Source organism: Oenanthe melanoleuca, unplaced genomic scaffold, assembly GCF_029582105.1.
Source record: "Oenanthe melanoleuca isolate GR-GAL-2019-014 unplaced genomic scaffold, OMel1.0 S001, whole genome shotgun sequence".
Classification (NCBI taxonomy): domain Eukaryota; kingdom Metazoa; phylum Chordata; class Aves; order Passeriformes; family Muscicapidae; genus Oenanthe; species Oenanthe melanoleuca.
In genome coordinates, this window is record NW_026612650.1 from 2,264,049 (window position 1) to 2,284,271 (window position 20,223).

General features: G+C 49.8%; 1 protein-coding gene across 1 annotated transcript; it reads right to left on the bottom strand.

Moving 5' to 3' along the window:
- Window positions 1-14,761: 14,761 nt before the first annotated feature.
- On the bottom strand, window positions 14,762-15,755 carry LOC130266081 (olfactory receptor 14J1-like). Its single transcript, XM_056515402.1, has one exon. The coding sequence runs from the start codon at window positions 15,749-15,751 to the stop codon at window positions 14,798-14,800; it is 954 nt and encodes a 317-aa protein (XP_056371377.1). The 5' UTR covers window positions 15,752-15,755; the 3' UTR covers window positions 14,762-14,797.
- Between the last annotated feature and the right edge of the window lie 4,468 nt (window positions 15,756-20,223).

Sequence of the window (20,223 nt, forward strand, 5' to 3'; positions counted from 1 at the left end):
CCAAAAGTGATTTTCACTGCTTCTTTGACCAGTAATGCAGCAGCTACTATGGCTTGTAAACATGTTGGGCATCCCTGACTAACGGGGTCTAGAAGTTTGGATAGGTAAGCTACAGGCTTCTTACTCCCAGCCCACTCCTGAGCCAGGACTGCAAAGGCCGTCCCCTCATTGGTATTGCCAAACAGGAAAAAGGGCCTTTTCAGATCTGGCAAACTCAGTACCGGGGGGGTTTACCAATTTTGCCTTAAAGTTCTCTAATTGCTCCTCATCTTCAGGAGACCACTTTACTAACCCTTCTTTAGTTAGTTTCTGATATAGAAATTTGACCTTGCCACTAAAATCTTCAATCCATTGTCTACAATAGCCAAACAGCCCTAGCAATTGTTGGACCTGTCTCTTAATTTTCAGGCCTGGAATTGAAAGGATGCCCTGCACTCTCTCAGGGTCCAGTTTCTTTGTGCCCTTACTTAATCTGTGCCCTAAATACTTTACTTCTTCCTCTACAAATTGCAGTTTGGACTTAGAAACCTTTAATCCCTGTGAGCTCAAAAAGTTCAGCAGTTTTATACTTTCCTGCCTGACCGCTTCCTCTTCCTTCCCCGCTAGTAATAAATCATGCACATATTGTACTAATCTCACCCCTTCCCCTAGATCATAGTTTAGCAAGATTTGCTCCAGTGCTTGTCCAAACAAATTCTGGGACTCGGTGAATCCTTGGGGAAGGACTGTCCACCTTAGCTGCTGTTTTCTGTGTGTATCCAGGTCCTCCCATTCAAAGGCAAAGTAATCCCGGCAGGTTTCCTTAAGGGGACAGGACCAGAATGCATCCTTTAAATCTATTACGCTGTACCATTTATCTTCTGGTCCTAGCTGGCTTAATAGGGTATGCAGGTTTACAACCGCTGGGAAACTTTCCACAGTTCTTTTGTTTATTTCTCTTAAATCATGTACCAATCTGTATTTTCCGTCAGCCTTTTTTACTGGTAATATAGGGGTGTTAAAGGGGAACATATGGGGCTCCAGCAGCCCTTTCTTTAACAATCTCTCCATCTCTGGTTTCAAACCTTGTCTCCCCTCTTTGGACAATGGGTATTGCCTAATTCTTACAGGAACCTCGGGATTCCTGGTTGTTACTTCAAAAGGTTCAATTTCTAATTTCCCCACTGTATCAGGTGTGTACCACACCTCGGGATTTATCTTTTCCCATCTGTTGTTCGTAGGGGGCATAATTTAATGTTCAGTTTATTCTCTGCAACTTCTAAACTAATTCCTAACTCAATCATCAAGTCCCTCCCTAATAAATTATAATCTGCTTCAGGGACTAACAATAGAGACCCCAGGCCTATTCTGGAGTCTGTTTCAAATGTTACATCCTCTATCACTGGCACTCTGAAGGGTTCTCCTTTAGCTCCCACCACCTGTACCCTTTTTAATGAGATTTTATAGCCACAGTGCAGGGATTGAACAGGTGACCTTTCTGCCCCAGAATCTACAAAAAATTCAATTTCTTCTTGTTGGGGACCTACTCTTAATTTTACCAGAGGCTCTGATCTTTCTTGTGTCCCCAGCAAATAGAGCCCCCGACCTCCCTAATCCTCTTTAAACATCTTTTCATCTGCCCCTCTTTTCCTACATTCTTTCTTCACATGTCCCTTCTTCCCACAATAGAAACAAGTCACTCCACCTCTTCCCTCCTTTTCTCTTCTCGATCTTTCTACCCCTTGACTATTCCTCTCTCTCCTGAAAGCAGTCATCCTCTGCGAGGATGCTGCCCTCTGCCCTTCACGTACCACTGCCACCATCATTTTCACCTGTTTTATTTGAGCCTCATCCTCTTGCCGAACATATACTTTCTGTGCCTCCCTTAACAACTCCTCCAACCCCTGAGTCTGCCAGTCCTCTAGCTTCTCCAACTTCTTTCTAATGTCCACCCACGATTTTGCGATTAACTGAAATTTCAACATTGCCTCTCCCGCGGGGGTACTAGGATCTACACCTGATAATAACTGAAAGTTCCTCCTAAGCCTCTCCAACCATTCTGTGGGATCCGCATCCTTCTTCTGGTGTTTATTGCAGGCTTTATTGATGTTCTGTTCCCTGGGGACAGCTTCCTTAATTCCCTGTATAATTATGGTCCTGAGATCCTGCATATGTGTACGGTGATTAACATCTTGTTTATCCCAATTAGGTCGTTGTAATGGCCACTTTTGATCTCTGGCTGGACCCTGTTGGTGTTGATGATCCCATATCCTCATCCCAGCAGCCCTAATCATCCGTCTCTCCTCAGCTGTAAACAGGATGCCCAAAATAGCCTGCATCTCATCCCATGTGTAAATGTTTGGACCTAAAAACTGATCAACTCTTTCTGAAACTCCCAGGGGATCTTCTAAAAGATGTCCCATTTCCTCCTTGATCTCCCGGACGTCCCCTGTATTCAGGGGTACCACCACGTATCCAATCCCGGGCACCTGACTGCCCATGGGAACCTCCCGAAGGGGAAATATCCCCTGCCTGTCCCGCTCCTTCTTTGTCTGACTCCTGGTTAACCTCTGCCTTAGTTCCAGTGTGCTCGAGTCTGAGCTTGAGTTAGAGTCCCTCGGATGTGCGGGGGCAGTGGGATTAGGGGGTGGCAAAGGCGCAGGGAGGGGAGGCGGGCGGGGAACATAGGGTGGAGGCAGTACTAGCATTTCATCTTTGGTTTTGGTCCTTTTCTTCCTACCTTCCTTTAGTGTAAAAAGATTCACTCTAGTCTCGGTAACTCTCCACAAGGCAGCATATTCACTCTCCTCTTGCCTGAAAAGCTCCTTTGAATTCACATAAATATTAAAAGCCTGACAAATCCAATCTTCAAAGGAACTGAAAATTGGCCAATAGAGGTGGTGTCCCCTAATCTGCTGACCACCCCATACCTCCATGCAATAGTGTATCATTTTTGCTCTGTCTTTCCCGCTCCTAGATGGGAAGGCATCCCAGGTCTTGATTATTAAACCTAATGGACTCTCTGGTGGTATGTGGGGGAGCTTAACTTGGGGTCCCCCACCCATGGGAACAGAGGGCTTGCTTTTCTCTGTCCCATCTTCCGGAGTGCCTTCTCACTCACACACACCTGCTGCCCCCTGTTCGTGACCCAGCCCTTCGCAGGGTGTGGGAAATGCACTACTAGGGGGTCTGCACTGGCTTCACCCACAGTCGGGCGTCTCACTCAGCACACTCCAGGATACTCAACCCCAACCGAATGGATAAATAATAGATAACGGATAACGGCCTATACTTACAGGTCCTGCATCTTTGTCCGGATCTTCGTGCACAAAGATTACGGGGTTTCCAGCTTTCTTTTGCTTAATGCCAAATTTAGGGTTTGTCGCTTAGGGTCCCGCAGGGCGTCTCTCAAACGGGGCTGCAAAATTGTGGGGTGCCTCCCCAAGGGAGAGAGTCCCACCGGGTTGTCCCTATCTGAGTCACGGCACCAAATTGTTATAGACTGAGAATGAAAACCGAATCAAGTCAGTCCTAATTAATTAGAGTTTATTCAGCAAGGGGCAGTAAGCAAAACAGCGCTGGGCAGCCGAGAGGCACTGCTCCACAAACGGAACGCAATTTTCTTGTCCCCCCATGGTCTTTTTATGCAGTTCTAATTCAGCTGACGTGTCCTTCCTTGGAGTACTCTGCATCCACGAGGCCCGTTGCTGGGGGGGGGTCGTAATCTTGTCTTCTGGTGGTCGCAGAAGGGGAGAGGCGCTGGGTTCTTTTCTTGTTTATTCTTCCTAGCTGTCCCAGTTTAGGACAAATTAGGGTAAAATCTACAAAGGAGCTCCCAAAAACTAATCCCCAAAATCTCCTCCCCTCCCACCTACGGGTTCCGGAAGAACTTCCTCAAAGGTAAAGTGGAAAAAACCTATTTATTTAGCAAAACACACAGGAAAAAAAACCAAAAACACTCCCCAACACGAGGAAAAGAACAGCCACGGGTGATGCAGAAAAACTTCACCCGTCCGAGTGGATGCAGCCGGTGCTGGGAAGGGCAGGAACACGTATTTCTTGTCATGATGGTGCAGCATCCAGGGTTCCTTGATGTTCAGGCCATCCAGGATCAGGTATTACTAGCTAATAAGGGAAAAAAAGGTAAAGCAAAAACCACAGAAAAAGCGCAAAAGGTGGGTGGGGGGGTGGTGTTGCAAGCAGCAGCAGCAGCAGCAGCAAGCGGGGGCGGGGTTTGCCGGCCGGCCGGCGGCAGCTCATCTCCGGGGGGAGGGGGTAGTGCTGCCTGCTAGACAAAACAAACTCTTCAGGCATGAGCAACACACGATTTGGTGATACAGAGCATTGCAATGTCACCCCAGGACATTCCACTCATTATCTCCATAACGTGAACAGGCTCAAGAACTTAATAAAATAAAAATAAATAAAAAAACCAAAACAAAACAAAAAAACTTCCATTTCACTTACTCAGTCCATCAACACTTACACATTTCCTCTCATTTCACTTAGTCCTTCAACACTTATATATTTCTTTTTTTCTCACCCCACAATCAGATCTCCTTGTGGTACGCATCGTGTCGTTCCATCTGCCTGCATTATCCACCACGTGCATCCTGGTCCTTGAGCAAAGACAATCCCACAAATGGGTTTGCCTGTACTCGAGGCAGGATTAACCCATACTGCCTTTCCTACCAAACCTCTAACATGGGCCACTGGGACTTTATCTCCATCCACTATCTTAAGGGAGTCAGACTGGGCAGGACCTGCTCGGTTGATGGAACCTCTGGTGTTAACTAACCAAGTAGCCTTTGCTAGATGTTGTTCCCAGTTTTTAAAAGATCCCCCCACCCAATGCCTTCAAGGTGGTTTTCAGTAATCCATTGTACCTTTCCACTTTACCTGCAGCTGGTGCATGGTAAGGGATGTGGTACACCCACTCAATACCATGTTCTCTAGCCCAAGTATTAATGAGGTAGTTCTTAAAATGAGTCCCATTGTCTGACTCGATCCTCTCAGGGGTGCCATGCCTCCACAGGACCTGCTTTTCCAGGCCCAGGATGGTGTTGCGGGCTGTAGCATGAGACACTGGGTACGTCTCTAACCATCAGGTTGTGGCTTCCACCATGGTCAGGACGTAGCTTGCCTTGGCGGGTCTGAGGCAGTGAGATGTAGTCAATCTGCCAGGCCTCTCCGTGCTTATACTTAGACCATCGCCCCCCATACCAGAGGGGCTTCACCCACTGGGCCTGCTTGATGGCAGCACACATCTCACAGTCGTGGATAACCTGGGAAATACTGTCCATGGTTAAATCCACCCCTCGGTCTCGTGCCCACTTATAGGTGGCATCTCTGCCCTGGTGACCTGAGGCATTATGGGCCCATCGTGCTAAGAACAACTCTCCCTTGTGCTCCCAGTCAAGGTCTATCTTCGACACCCCTATCATTGCAGCTTGATCTACTTGCTGATTATGTTGCTGCTCCTCATTGGCTCCCTTTCTGGGGACATGGGCGTCTACATGGCGAACCTTCACAGGTAATCTCTATAGCTGAATAGTGATTTCTTCCCACTCTTCAGCAGCCAAAATTGGTTTTCCTCTGCACTGCCAGTTCGCCTCTTTCCATCTCTTCAACCATCCCCACAGAGCATTGGCTACCATCCAGGAATCAGTATACAAATATAGTTTCAGCCATTTCTCTTTTTTTGCGATGTTAAGGGCCAGTTGGAAGGCTTTGAGTTCAGCGAATTGACTAGATCCCCCTTCTCCTTCGGTAGCCTCTGAGACCCGCCGTGTGGGGCTCCATACAGCTGCTTTCCATCTCCGGTTCATCCCCACAACGCGACAGGAACTGTCAGTGAATAGAGCATAGCGTGTTTCCTCTGCTGGTAGCTCGTTGTATGGTGGAGCTTCTTCAGCCTGTGTCACTGGTTCTTGTTCTTCATCCGCGACAGCAAAACTTTCACCTTTGAGCCAGTTTGTAATTATTTCCAGAATCCCAGGGCAATTTAGTTTTCCAGTTCTGGCACGCTGAGTGATGAGGGCTATTCACTTGCTCAATGTGGCACTGGTGGCATGGTGGGTTGAGGGAACCTTTCCGCTGAACATCCACCCCAGCACTGGTAGTCGGGGTGCCAGGAGGAGCTGTGCTTCCGTACCAATCACTTCTGAAGCACCTTGGACTCCCTCGTAGGCGGCCCAAATTTCCTTCTCCGTTGGGGTGTAATTGCCTTCAGACCCTCTGTAACTTCTGCTCCAGAATCCCAGGGGTCGGCCTCGGGTCTCACCAGGCACCTTCTGCCACAGGGTCCAGGACAAACCATGGTACCTGGCTGCAGAGTACAGTACGTTCTACACATGTGGTCCCATCCTAACTGGGCCAAGAGCTACCACATGGGAAATCTCCTGTTTAATCTGGGCAAAAGCTTGTTGCTGCTCAGGGCTCTAGTGGAAATCGTTCTTTTTGCGAGTGATCTGGTAGAGAGGGCTCACAATCTGGCTGTACTCAGGGATGTGCGTTCTCCAAAAGCCTTTGGCCCCTAGGAAAGCTTGTGTCTCCTTCTTGTTAGTAGGTGGGGACATAGCTGTAATTTTGTTAATAACATCAGTAGGAATCGGACGCCGTCCATCTTGCCACTTCACTCCCTGGAACTGGATCTCCCGAGCAGGTCCCTTAACCTTACTCTTCTTGATGGCGAAGCCGGCTTCCAGGAGAATTTGGATAATTTTCTCTCCTTTTTCAAACACTTCCGCTGCTGTGTTCCCCCATACGATGATGTCATCAATATATTGTAGATGTTCCGGAGCCTCACCCTTTTCCAGTGCAGCCTGGATCAGTCCATGACAGATGGTGGGACTGTGCTTCCACCCCTGGGGCAGTCGGTTCCAGGTGTACTGCACGCCCCTCCAGGTGAAAGCAAACTGAGGCCTGCACTCTGCGGCCAGAGGAATGGAGAAAAATGCATTGGCGATGTCAATGGTGGCATACCAACTTGCTGCCTTGGACTCCAGCTCGTACTGCAGCTCCAGCATGTCCGGCAGGGCAGCGCTCAGCGGTGGAGTCACTTCATTCAAGGCACGATAGTCCACAGTCAGTCTCCATTCTCCATCAGATTTGCGCACAGGCCAGATGGGACTGTTGAAGGGTGAGTGGGTTTTGCTCACCACCCCTTGGCTCTCCAGCTCACGGATCATCTTGTGGATGGGGATCACAGCATCTCGAGTTGTCCTATATTGCCGGCGATGTACTATTGAAGTGGCAAGTGGTACTCGTTGCTCTTCTCCTTTCAGCAGTCCTACTGTAATCGGATTCTCGGACAGTCCAGGCAATGTGTTCTATTGCTGGATGTGCTCTGCCATCATAGCTGCTATTCCAAATGCCCACTTAAGGCCTTTTGGATCCTTAAAATACCCACTTCGAAGGTAATCTATGCCAAAAATACATGGGGCCTCTGGACCAGTCACAATAAGATGTTTCTTCCATTCCCTTCCAGTTAAACTTACTTCAGCTTCCACCAAGGTGAAGTCCTGCGAGCCACCTGTTACACCAGCGATAGAAACGGATTCTGCCCCCACGAATTTTGATGGAATTATTTTACACTGAGCACCTGTGCCAGCTAAAGCTCTATACTTCAGTGGTTTCGATGTGCCAGGCCACCGAATCCACACAGTCCAAAAGACACAATTCTCCCTCGCCTCACCCTGGCTAGAGGCAGGGCCCCTCTAAGCCTGTTTATCTTTCTTTCCTGGGGCATACGTCTTAGAAGTTCCTTTGAGAGGGTCAGACATGTCATTATCACTATCATATTTGGCACTTTGGGTACGGGCAACAGGAGCGGCTCTCCTTCGGGTGGAACTTCCTCTTTCAATCTTGCCTTCCTTCAGATCCCTCACCCGTTGTCCAAGACCAGCCATAGGCTTTCCATCCCACCTCCTCACGTTCTCTCCAGAATCCTGCAAGGAAAACCATAGCTCGGCTCGGGGAGTGTACCTCCTCTCCCCATCGGGGGAATGTCTACATTGGGTGCCAGGACGTCTAATTTGCACAGCTGAAATTTGGAGGAGGTCCTCCTTAATTTCCTCCCTGAGCCTCTTATGATTTTCCTCTATCTTGTCCTCTAAATTTTGTAATCGTGTTTCCACGGCGGCAATTCTGGCATGGGTTGGGCCATGCACAGCATCTGCGTATGCCCAGAGCTTCTTTGCCATGTCGAGCACTGTTTCATATATCTCTTCCCGCTTCATTATTGCCAAAGAAGAGGCGTATTCAGATGGCCCGAGTCGCACAAGCTTTCTCCACATAACCGGGGTGCATGGTACCAGGTCTGGATTCCTAGTTGTTGTATCATCCGAAAAAATAATCTCCACCACCGCCATCTCCCTCAGACGTTGGATCCCTTGCTCTATGGTTTTCCACTGGGTCTGCTGCATATACAGGTCATCGGCACACAGATGTCTTTGTGCCACGCTATCCAGAACACGTGCCCAGAGGCTTTAAGGGTTGGCCCTCCTCATCATTCCTTGATCGATGACCGGATCATGAGACAGGGATCCCAAATGTCTCGCTTCAGTGCCATCTAGGATGGTAGCCTCGCCTGCCGCATCCCAAAGCTGGACCAGCCAACTAATTATGGATTCATCAGGTCATCTTGTATAATCTTTTCTTAAACCACAAAGATTTTTTAGGGAAAGAGACTCATTATTTGTTTCTGATCTCACACCAGTTGCTTTAACTCTTGATTTTATATCAGGAGGCGTTGAAGGTCCTTCCCCTGCATCCTCATCATCATCCTCCACTGGCCGATCGGTCTTCTTTGTGCACTTGCCACTCCTTGTACTAGTAGCCACAGCCATGGGTTGAAGCTTACTTTCTAATTTCGTCCCTGTCCTCGAGCCTGGGGTGTTAACTACAGCCTGAGTAGCTGGCATAGTAGCTATGTTATCTCCCTGTTCCCTTTCCTTTGTTTGTTGTTCTACACTATCTAACAGGGTACGATAAGCATAGGCCCGAGCCCAGCTCACTGCAGTGATTTTTTTTCCTTAGGGTCATCCTGACACTTCTCTCTCAGGTATTTTGCAACCTCGACTGGATCCTGAATCTGTTCAGATGGGAAGTCCCAGACTATAGTGTCAGAAAATTCTTTTAGAATTTGGCCCATATTCTCCCATTTCCCATTCCTCTCAAAATTCCTTCTGCTTGGCTTTACTTCTAAATCAGGAGTCTCACCAGCCCCTCTGGAAACCTCAGTCTTCATTTTATATAAGCTGCAGAGAGTATAGAAAAAACGTACTAAATTAAATACCAGAAAGATGGTTTCCTTAACATTCAGGGAGAACTGAACATTTTCTAACAGAGATGCAAATTATTCAGAGGAGAAGAAGGAAAATAAAGAAAAGTCCTCTTTGCCTGCTTCTCCTCTAATAAATTGAGTGCACAACACAAACCATGAATTATACATCCCTGAAGTAGTTTCTAATATTCTTATAAACATCCTGCAAATCATTACAACCAAGCCTAGCCCAATAAATATTTTGGTTAATATCCCTTTAATGCAAAACCTACGTATTAGGGACAACACCAGGGCTATCTCTGGATAAAAGAACAAGCCCAAAGACCACAGGCGTATTAACACTTCAAAAAGCCCTAAAGACCAAATATACAGGCAGGCTTCCACTCCAAAAGCCATTATGGATTCAAAAAACATACCAATACCAACACAACCAATTGAAAAAAAAATATTATTAGAGTAAGGTTTTTTTCCACTTTCTCTGGTTTCCCCGTACATGCCACCAAATTATTTGTCCAAGTTTAGGACAAAACTTGGGGGGAAACCTCCAAAGGAGCCCCCCAGAGAATAAGCCCCCCTCAAAATTCCTCCCCCCACTGGGCTCGGAAAGAATTTTACTCGGGGGGAAAAGTGGAAAAAACCTATTTATTAACAAACACAAGAAAACCACTTCCCAGCACCAGGAAAGTACAATCTCAGATGACAAAAAACGATTTCACCAAAGTGAGAGACGGTCGCCGCTGGAAAGGGAGAAAAAGCTTTTTGGCAAGCTCCAGAGGCAGTCTCTGATGTTCTGGTCCCTTCCGGAGCCAGTACAGATCTTCGAGATGAAGGAGAGAAGTGGGGGGGGAGGAGGGGAAAGCAGCAGCAGCAGCCGAGCAACAACAAGCTGGGGCAGAAAGCAGTGGGGCAGCAGCAGTAGCAGCAGCAGACAGGGGTGGCTAGCAAGCAAGACAGCAAGCAGGTGGGGCAGCAAGCAGCTGGGGCAGCAAGCAGCTGGGGCAGCAAGCAGCAGCAGCACAGCCCCGGGGCCCCACGCCCCCGGGTGGGGGAGAAGCGGCACCGGCGGCAGCTCCATGGAGACAGAGAGGTGTGAGGGCGGGAGAGGAGCAGACACAACACCAACCTGGGACACTGTCGCAGATGGAAGCTGCTGGTGCCATTCTCACCTTTAACCCCTCTTTTGAATGCAGACAGATGTTCCAAGGTGTGTTAAGCAGCTCAATGTTCATGCAAAGCTTTTGTATCCTCATGGAACCAAGGACACCCTTGTGACACAGCAGGGGCTCATGGAACCAAGGAGACAATTGTGACAGTTCAGAGCCTCACAGAAACAAGGCTCCATTGTGACACTGAGGGGAATTATGGAATCAAGGAGACCATTGTGACAGCCAGGCCACATGGAACCAATGGTCCATTGTGACAATGCAGATCCAAGGAGACCATGGTGACACTATGGGACCCCATGCATCCAAGGGGCCACTCAAGAACTTCATGGAACCCAGGGTCCAGTGTGACATAGTGGCACCATTGGAACAAGAGAACCATTGCTGACAGCACAGAAACTCATGGAACCAAGGGACTGTGGAGAAACAGCAGGGCCACATGGAACCAAGGAGACTTGTGACATTGAGGTACCCTATGGAACCGAGGGTCCATTATGGCACTGCAGAAACAAGGAGACCATTGTGACACTATGGAAGCTAATGGAACCAAGCAGCCATTGTGACACTCCAAAGCCTCACTGAACCAGGGAGACCATTGTGACACTCCAGAACCTCATGGCACTAAGGGTTTATTGTGACACAGCAGGGTCCCATGGAACCAATTGTCCATCGTGACAGTGCAGATGCCAGAAGACCATGGTGACATTTTGGAAGCTCATGGAGCCAAGGGTCGATTGTTACAGTCCAGAACCAAGGAAAGCATTGTGACAATACAGAACCTCACAGGACCAAGATTTCGTTGTTAAGCAGCGGGGTTTCATGGAACCAAGGAGCTGCTGTGACACAGCAGGGCTGCATGGAACCAATGGTCCATAGTGATACTGCAGATCCAGGGAGTCCATGGCCACACCACGGAACCTCATGGAACCAAGGGTCCAGTGTGACACAGCAGAACCTCTTGGAATCAAGGCAATCACGGTACACTATGGAACCTCATGGAATCACAGATCCAATGGAACACTGAGGAGCCTCACTGGAACAAAGGACATCATTGATGAGACAGAAGCTCATGAAAACTCTGGGACATTGTGACACTGCAGAGCCTCATTGGACCAAGGGCACCAGAGTGATACTGAAGAACCTTGTGGAACCAAGCAGGCATTTTCACACTGCAGAACCATGGAGACCATTGTTGACAGTAGAAAACCTCATGGAACTGAGGGGCCATTGTTATATAGTGAGGCCTCATGGAACCAAGGGGCCATTGGGACAGTGTGGCTCCATGGAACCAAATATTCATTGTGACCAGGAAGGCTGCTTGTAACCAATTGTCCATTGCAATGCTGCAGATCCAAGAGACACTATGGCAGTTCATCAGCCAAGGGGAAGTTGTGACGCACCAAGGCTTCGTGGAAGCAAGGAGAGCATTGTGGCAGTGCAGAACCAAGGAACCATTTTGACAATATGGACCCCAATAGAACCAAGAGGCTATTGTGGAACTGTACAAAGGACATAATTGAGTCAAGGACAGCACTGATACTGAAATGTGCTGGATAGAATCTTCTGAACACAGTTTTGAGTATTCTTTATTACAGCATGGTGGTCAGTCTGGTAATCCTTCATCCATTTGTGTGTACTGGGAATCATGTAAACGGTGATTTATCACACATGCTGATTACATCCTCATTAGCTATCCCCACTTCCTTTGACTTTATTTGACATAGTGGTATCCATTATCACAAATCCTTATGGGGTTAATTGGGGTCTGTCTTCAACATCTGGCAAAGGTGGCTGTTCCTCGATCCGTGATTTTGAATGATGGCAATCTCCTTGCTTTGCATAATTTCTGCTTTATCAGCAGTCTTTCAGAGCTGAGCTGGCATCCTGCTTGCATTTTGAATGACTTGTGCTTGCCTGAGTGACATCTTTGATCTGTTTCTCCAAGGCTGTGATCTTCTGTTTTACTGTCCTTGATAAGAGTAAATGTTCTTTTCTCCTGTCCTTATCACAGTGCTCACCCCACATGAGACATGCCAGCAACCCCCTCCAACCCATGGGCTTGGGGTGGGCAGGTGTTCCTGAGGGAACAGGGATGGGACAGCTGGGCTGGACTGACCCGAGGGATGTTCCGTTTTGTGTCACATCATATTCAGCAATAAACTGAGAGATATGGGGGAAGCAAAGGGAATAGGGGATTTATTTGTTTTTTATGACATTTTTCTTTCAGAACACCACCTACACTTCTGCCCTTGGGTAGTTTAACATTTTCCACTGATAGGAGATTTCCTGTGGATTTGGTTGCTTCTGTTTGTAGTATTTCCTTATTGTAGTTGGTTCGTTTGTAGGGGCTTTTTATTGTGGGTAGGTTTTGCTTTGTTTTGTTTTTTATTTTTGGTCGGGTTTGGTTTTTTCCGTATTTACTTTCTTTTGATGTATAAGTTTTTTCTGCCTTTTCATGTTGCTTGGTTTGCACCTGATGGCAAGGCAAATTTACGAAATTCAGTCATCTTCCCAATTATGTTTTGCAGTCATCATTAACTGGATGAGTTTGGTCACAGACTGCCTGCAGCTTGGGAGCATCCACAAAGGAATTGAAAGTGCATTTCATGCCATTATAGAGATAATAGACATGTTCCCAAGTGGTGGTCAAGGGCTGGTGACTGAGGGATGTCACCAGGGAGTGGCTGCCAAGGGGACTCTGTGCCATGGAGGATATTTGACCCTCATTGTTCAGCCAAATTCCCACCCACCCCATGTTCCACCCCTTCAGCCCAGCTCTGTCCAGTCTGGCTCTGAGGAGACCATGTCCCAGGCCTGGCTAAAGTCAGGGCACACAACATCCCCTTCTTTGCCCTCCCCCGGTGTTCTGCAATCCCTGCCTTGTGCCACCAGTACCTGGAATGGCTGCAGGAGGATTTGCCACATGGCCTTCCCTGCTGAGCCTGACCAGTCTGTGACTCTCCCAGTGCCCCTCCCTGCCCTGTTTGCAGACTGCTTCCATGTCTGCCCTTCCCAAGTGCCCAGGACCCTCTGGGATGGTTCTGGCCTTTCCAATGGGTTTGAGAGAGGTCTCACAGTGACACTGCCCAGCCTACTAAACATCCCTGAATCCAAAGGCCTTTTCCACATCCCTCAGTCCCAAGTCAGTGCCCAGAACACAGCACAGCCCTGTCCAGGTGCTCAGGGTTGTTCCGAAGGGAGGCAGCTCTGATTTCTTCCCACAAACCCCCACCACAATGGTCTCTCTGTGCAGTCCATGGCTGTCCTGAGCACTTTTTCCTGGAGCCTCCTTGCCCAGGCTGTTTCTCTCTATGGAATCCTAACCACAGCCCAATAATGAATTCAGGTGGTTTCCCAGAGTTTAGTGGCCTCAAGGCACCGTTTGTGCCACCAGAACTGTGCCAGCCCCGAGTGCTGATGATGGTGTTTGTGCTCACTCGGGTTCATCTCCCCACACACACACGATGCACTGCTGAAATCTCCTCAGTACAGAGCAAACTCAGACTGCTCCCTTGGTCACTTGGTGTCCCTCCATGCAGGGACAAACAACCTCCTGCAGGTGGGGCAGAGGCCAGTGATGGGTGTGGTGGTTGCAGGGACTGGTGTGGGACAATATCTTGGGGCACCTCCCCAGGCTGTGGCCAGAACAAAGACACAGCCCAGGCCCTGCTCTGCTGCTCCCTCAGGTCCATGCCAGGAGCTCTGGCTGTGCCAGGACACTGCTGTGTGCCCCCTGCACACTGCCCCTCTGTCCCAGGCACTGGGCTTTGCTTTGCATTCCTGGAGCACATTGCTGACAGCAGCTCTGGAGGAGAGCAAAGCCTTCCTGCCCTGCCCTCAGGAGATCCCTTTGCTGATGGAGCTGCTGTGCTGGAGCCCAGCTGTGTCCCAGCAGTGCCCATGGCCTGTCCCTGCCTGTGCTCACAGCACGGACACGCAGCAGGACAGTGACCAAGCTGCCAGAGCACTGCGGCCTTACAGGCACAGAAGGGCTGGCAAGGAGAGGGTGGAGTTGGGAAGAGCAGATGTGGGAAGAGCCAGGGCCATTGTCCCTGGCTGTGCTGCTGTGCTGGGAGACTCTTCCCTCCACCTCTGCCCACAGGCACTGCCCTGCAGAGACAGAGAAGTGCTGAGGAAGAATCCTGGACACACAGGTTAGCGCATGCACTTGTTTTTATTTAAATGCATAGGGAAGAGACCTCTTGAATATATATTTTTTTCAAAGGGTAGATATTAATGTAGAAATGAAAAGAGTAATGTTGCAGTATTTTTTAAAAAACAGAGCAACATAAAAAATGTAACGGAAGAAAAAATGGTCAAATAAGGGGGGAAAATGGCTGAGATTGTAAAGAGGTACATTCTAAAGACTCTAGTGCAGAAAAGAAGGAGTGCAACACTTCTGAAAACATAGAGTCATCAATTTTCTTGTGACTCCTTTGAGCTCCTGGTTCCTCAGGCTGTAGATGAGGGGATTCAGGGCTGGAGGTACTACTGAGTACAGAACTGACAGAGACAGATCCAGGGATGAGGAGGAGATGGAGGGGGGCTTCAGGTAGGAAAATACTGCAGTGCTGATAAACAGGGAGAGCACGGCCAGGTGAGGGAGGCAGGTGGAAAAGGCTTTGTGCCGTCCCTGCTCAGAGGGGATCCTGAGCACTGCCCTGAAGATCTGCACATAGGAGAAAATAATGAATACAAAACAAGCAAGTGCTAAGGAGGTAGCAAAAGCAGAAATCCCAACTTCCCTGAAGTAGAATTTTGAACAGGAGAGTTTGAGGATGTGGGGGACTTCACAGAAGAACTGGCCCAGGGCATTGCCATGGCACAGGGGCAGGGAAAATGTATTGGCTGTGTGCAGCAGAGCAGTGAGAAAGCCACTGGCCCAGGCAGCTGCTGCCATTTGGGCACAAGCTCTGCTGCCCAGGAGGGTCCCGTAGTGCAGGGGTTTGCAGATGGACACGTAGCGGTCGTAGCACATCACAGTCAGGAGGAAATACTCTGCTAAAATAAAGAAGACAAAGAAAAAGAGCTGTGCAGCACATCCTGAGTAGGAGATGGTCCTGGTGTCCCAGAGGGAATTGTGCATGGCTTTGGGGACAGTGGTGCAGATGCCGCCCAGGTCAGTGAGGGCCAGGTTGAGCAGGAAGAAGAACATGGGGGTGTGCAGGTGGTGGCCGCAGGCTACGGCGCTGATGATGAGGCCGTTGCCCAGGAGGGCAGCCAGGGAGATGCCCAGGAAGAGGCAGAAGTGCAGGAGCTGCAGCTGCCGCGTGTCTGCCAATGGCAGCAGGAGGAAGTGGCTGATGGAGCTGCTGTTGGACATTTGCTGTGTCTTGGTATGGGGACCTGTATGAAAAGTAATCATGGAATAGTTCAGTTTGGAGAGGACTTTAAATATTCCAGCCCAGCTTGGTGGCACTTTCCCCCCACTGCCTGCCCAGGGCTCTGCTGTCTGGAGCTGTTCCTGCCAGCAGCTGCTTCCCTGTGCCGAGGGCTGGGCGGTGCCAGTGCTGCCAGAGCCCAGCCCAGCCCTGGGGGCTCAGCTCTGCCCTGCAGACACCTCCCAGCCCAGGGCACCTCCCAGGGCCAGCTCTGCCTCTGCAGGCTCTAATGGCAGCATTAGAGGAATCCTGAGGATGTTGGAAAAGAGACACTGGTGCTGCCTATAAGGGCCCCTGTGCTGATTTCTTTTTTTGCCTGGTTTATTCAGACTTGAGAGAAATTGCTTTTATTTTTCTCAACCTGAACAGACAGATGAATATCAATGTGCAATTTCCCATCCAGACAACCTAGAGAAGAAGATTATAAAATCAGGATTTTCTCTTTTATGCAGCCTCTGCCTTGCTGTGCTCCCTATGTAATCTACTTGGAAATGTTCTGCAGTTAAATGTCATGCTGGGAGCAGTCCTGAACAATGCAGCATCCTCATCACACTTCCAAGAGCACTTCCAAGCCTTACCAGCTGTCTCCTTCCACCCAGACCTTGTCCCTCAGTGCTGTGAGCAGCTCCCAGTGCTGGCTGAGAGCTGTCCCTGGCAGGCAGCAGAGTCCCTGCCCCAGCAGAGCACCCTGGGCTGCAGGACCCTGCTCTGCAGGACAACCCTGGGCACCCCTGGCTGCTCTACACAAGAGAGAATCAGAGAATGTACTCACAGAGTCTGCAGGCATTGGGATGTTCCAGCTTTAGAAGATCGCTCCAGGTGCTGCAGCTGCCTTGTCCTGCAGCCAGAGGCTTCCTGTGTCAAGGGCTGGGAGTGATTCTGCCCCAGTCACTTCTGAGCACTATCCCAGCCCTGACTCATTGAAACTCTCTGTGTCTCTTTGCTGTGCCTGGGGTGGCTGCAGGCAGTGCCCCAGCCCTGCTGGGCTCTGAGAAGAGTTGCTCAGGAAGACCAATGTGTTTTTGAAGCTCTTCTTGGTTGCCAGGATCTCACTCTGAGCAGGAGCCCAGCCCAGCTCAGGAGCACAGACACAGCACAAGGACTTTAATGACCCTCTCGGGGTTTGTGCTGAGGCCCTGAACATCAGTCCCTGAGAAGGAGCTGAAGAAACCTCTCAAGAACTCCAAGTGAGAATCAAACTCCAAAGTTTCTTGAAGTTTTATTGGGTCCCACTGAGGAATACGAGTGAGAAAGTGTCCCTAGGTTCCAGTTAGAGCAGGAAATTGGAGGCTGAGATGACAGGTGGCAACAAAGAGAAATCAAGTCTTGGTACCCTGGGGCACAGCAGGGTCTGTGCCACCAAGGGCTGGGAGGAGACACCTTGTCCTGAGGCACTGGGGCCTCCTGGCACAGCCCCAGCAAGGCTGGGCACTGTCACCCCTTGTGCTGCCCTCAGCATCTCCCCACATCCCAGTGGCCTCAGGGATCTGCTGGGACCAGTCCCTGGGGAGCCTTGGTCAGGAATGGCCCAGGGGGCTCCTTCATGCTCCCAGGTTTTTCCAAGGACTCTGGGTTTTGCTTTTGCCTTGGAGTCTCTGAGAGCTTTGTGCAATCATGGCCTCCAATTATCTCCTTTAATTAGACCCTTGGGAGCCTTTCTCAGTAGCAACACTCAGTGGGGCTCATTAATGCTTCAAGGTACTTCAGGTTTTTTAAGGTACTTTCCTTTTTCCTTTCCCCTACGAGTCTCAAAAATTTTGGGGCAATCATGGCCTCCAATTCTCTCCACCAAGGAGTCCAAGATGAGCCTGTGTTGGGGATGGACCTCAGTGGGACCCATTAATGCTTTGAGACACTTTGGGTTTTTCTTCTGACTTGGACTCCTGGAAAGGTTTGTGCAATCTCCTCTCAGGCCCTGAAGTTCCAGGGCTCAGCACCAAATGCAACACAGGGTTATTTGGGATCAAGCAAGTTCTGACAAACCATGGCTCTGCCTTGATGTCCCTCTTGTCTGGTGCTGTTCATTAGGAAGGTTTGCTGCTGCATTTATGGAGAAATATTTCAAAGAGCTTCTAAGAAATATGTATTCCTATTTTAAAGGGTGTATTTCATACTGTTTCTCTTTAGAGCAGAGGTGATTGCAGCATTTTGTCATTGATATTGACCCAAGGTCTCTCCTCAGGAAGTCTGGCCTGCTCAGAGATGATGTGCCTTGAGGTCTAACCTAGTGTGGACAATCTTGCTGCACATTACCCAGCTCCATCCTGTCTGTCCTCTCTCACCTGGGACCTGCTTTGCTTGGAGATCTGGCTGCACTCAGGCAAACAAGAGTTTTCTTCCTTTTCTTTTTTTGAAGCAATTGAAAACTCCTGAGATTCCCCACTATAAACAGACACCCTCCTCAAGTGTCTGTCAAGATGCCACCATGGAGATTTACATTCCCAAGGGAGAGCCATGAAAGATGTGTTTTAGACCTTTGGACTCCTTGGTTCCACAAGGCCTTGTTGTGTCACCATGGACTCTTGGTTCTGTGAGGTTCTGTCACAATGGATGTTTTTTCCATGGAGCCCCAGAGTGTCACAGGGGTTTCCTTTTTCCTGTGGTAATTAGCAGCAAACCCTACTGACAGACCCAAATGCCTGGGAAGAAGGAGGAATGGGGACATTTGGAGTGATGGTTTTTGTCTTCCCAGGGCACAGTGACGTTGGGTGGGGCCCTGGAGATAGCTGAACACAGGCCTGCCCATAGAAGGGGTAAGAAACAACTCTGTGCGTGGACTACAAGAGCAGAGAGGTCCGGCTGAAGGCTGGGCTTAAAAGACTGTCACCAGCACAGGAAACATCAATGTGAGAGGAAAGATGTGTGCTAATGTCTTCACAAATCATTTGGTGAGTGAAGGGATGGGTGTTAAGGTCTGTGAAAAGGTTCATAATTTTTCCACTGACTTTGGGCAGCACATTTTTTACTGGGACCAGACAGCTTGGCTCCTGAAACAGACAAGGGTCTGCACAAGGCTGAACTTCTGAATCTCGGGGGAAAATGCCAGGTTCAAGAGGGAATATGGAGGAGGCAGGCCGGGAAGGCTGTACCTTCCTAGTACCTCAGCCAATGGTGAAAGGAAGAGGGCAACAGGCAGAGAGGAGTTTAGGATAAAAGGAGTCTGCACCCTCTGAAACCTCAAGAGAGAAAACTCCATGGGTGTGTCCACAAGGGGGCAGCACTCCTCAAGGGGCGGGGGGGTGCTGTGTCTGCAAAGGGGCAGAACTACTTGGGAGAGGGACTGCAGTACTGGGTTTTTTCCACAAAGAGAGCAGCACTGCTCAGCAGAGGGGGGAGCTGCAGTACCACGGTGTGTTCACAAGGGGGCAGCACATCTAGGAAGAAGGAGGCACTGCAGTACCAGGCTGTGCCCACAGGGGGACAGCATTGCTTTGGTGGTAGGCAGCAGTACTGGGCTGTGTCCCCAGGGGGGCAGCACTGCTCGGAAGAGGGGGATGCTGCAGTACCAATCTGCGTACACAAGGAGCAGCACTGTTCGGAGTGGGGAGGGGGGGTGTGTTAGTATGATGCTATGTCCACAAGGACATAGCTAAGAATGAGGGGGCTGCTGCACTGGCTTGCGTACACAACGGGGGAGCACTGCTTGGGTTGGGGGGGGCTGCAGTACTAGGTAGTGTCCACGAGGAGGTAGCACTGCTCAGGGTACGGGGTTGCAATACTATGCTGCATCCACAAGGCTGCAGCACTGCTCGGAGGAGGGGCTGCATTACCGAGCTGTGTCCACAAGCAGGCAGAACTGCTCAGGGAGGGCAGGGACTGCAGTACCATGCTGTGTCCACAACGGGATAACACCGATCGGGAGGTGTTGTGGCTGAAGTACCATGTTCTGTCCACAAGGGGGCAGCACTCCTCGGGGAAAGTGGGGGCTGCAGTACTGTGCAGTGTCCACAAGGGGGGAGCACTGCTCGGGGTGGGGGACTGCAGTATTTGTTGTGTCCACAATGGGGCATCACAGCTTAGGGAGAAAAAGGTGCTGCAGTAGTTGGTTCTGTCCTACAGGCGACTGCATTGCTGGGAGTGAGGGGTCTGCAGTATGAGATTTTGTCCACAAGGGGGCAGCACTGCTTGTGGAAAAGGGGGGCTGCAGTGCTGAGTTTTATCTACGGTGGGGGGGACTCTTCAGGGAGGTTAGGGGCTGCAGTACTGCATTTTGTCCACAACTGGGCAGCACTGCTTTGGGGTGAGTGGGCTTCAGTAAGATGCTGTGTCCACAAGGGGACAGCCCTTCTCAGAGGAGGGGGATGCTGCAGTACCAATCTGTGTACACAAGGGGCAGCACTGCTCGGAGTTGGGGGAGGGGGGGGGGGGAGTACGATGCTATGTCCTCAAGGGGGCTGCACTGCTAAGAATGAGG

Bases quoted from the DNA above. Each gene is read 5' to 3' on its own strand.
- LOC130266081 (XM_056515402.1), bottom strand. From the start codon at position 15,751: ATGTCCAACAGCAGCTCCATCAGCCACTTCCTCCTGCTGCCATTGGCA.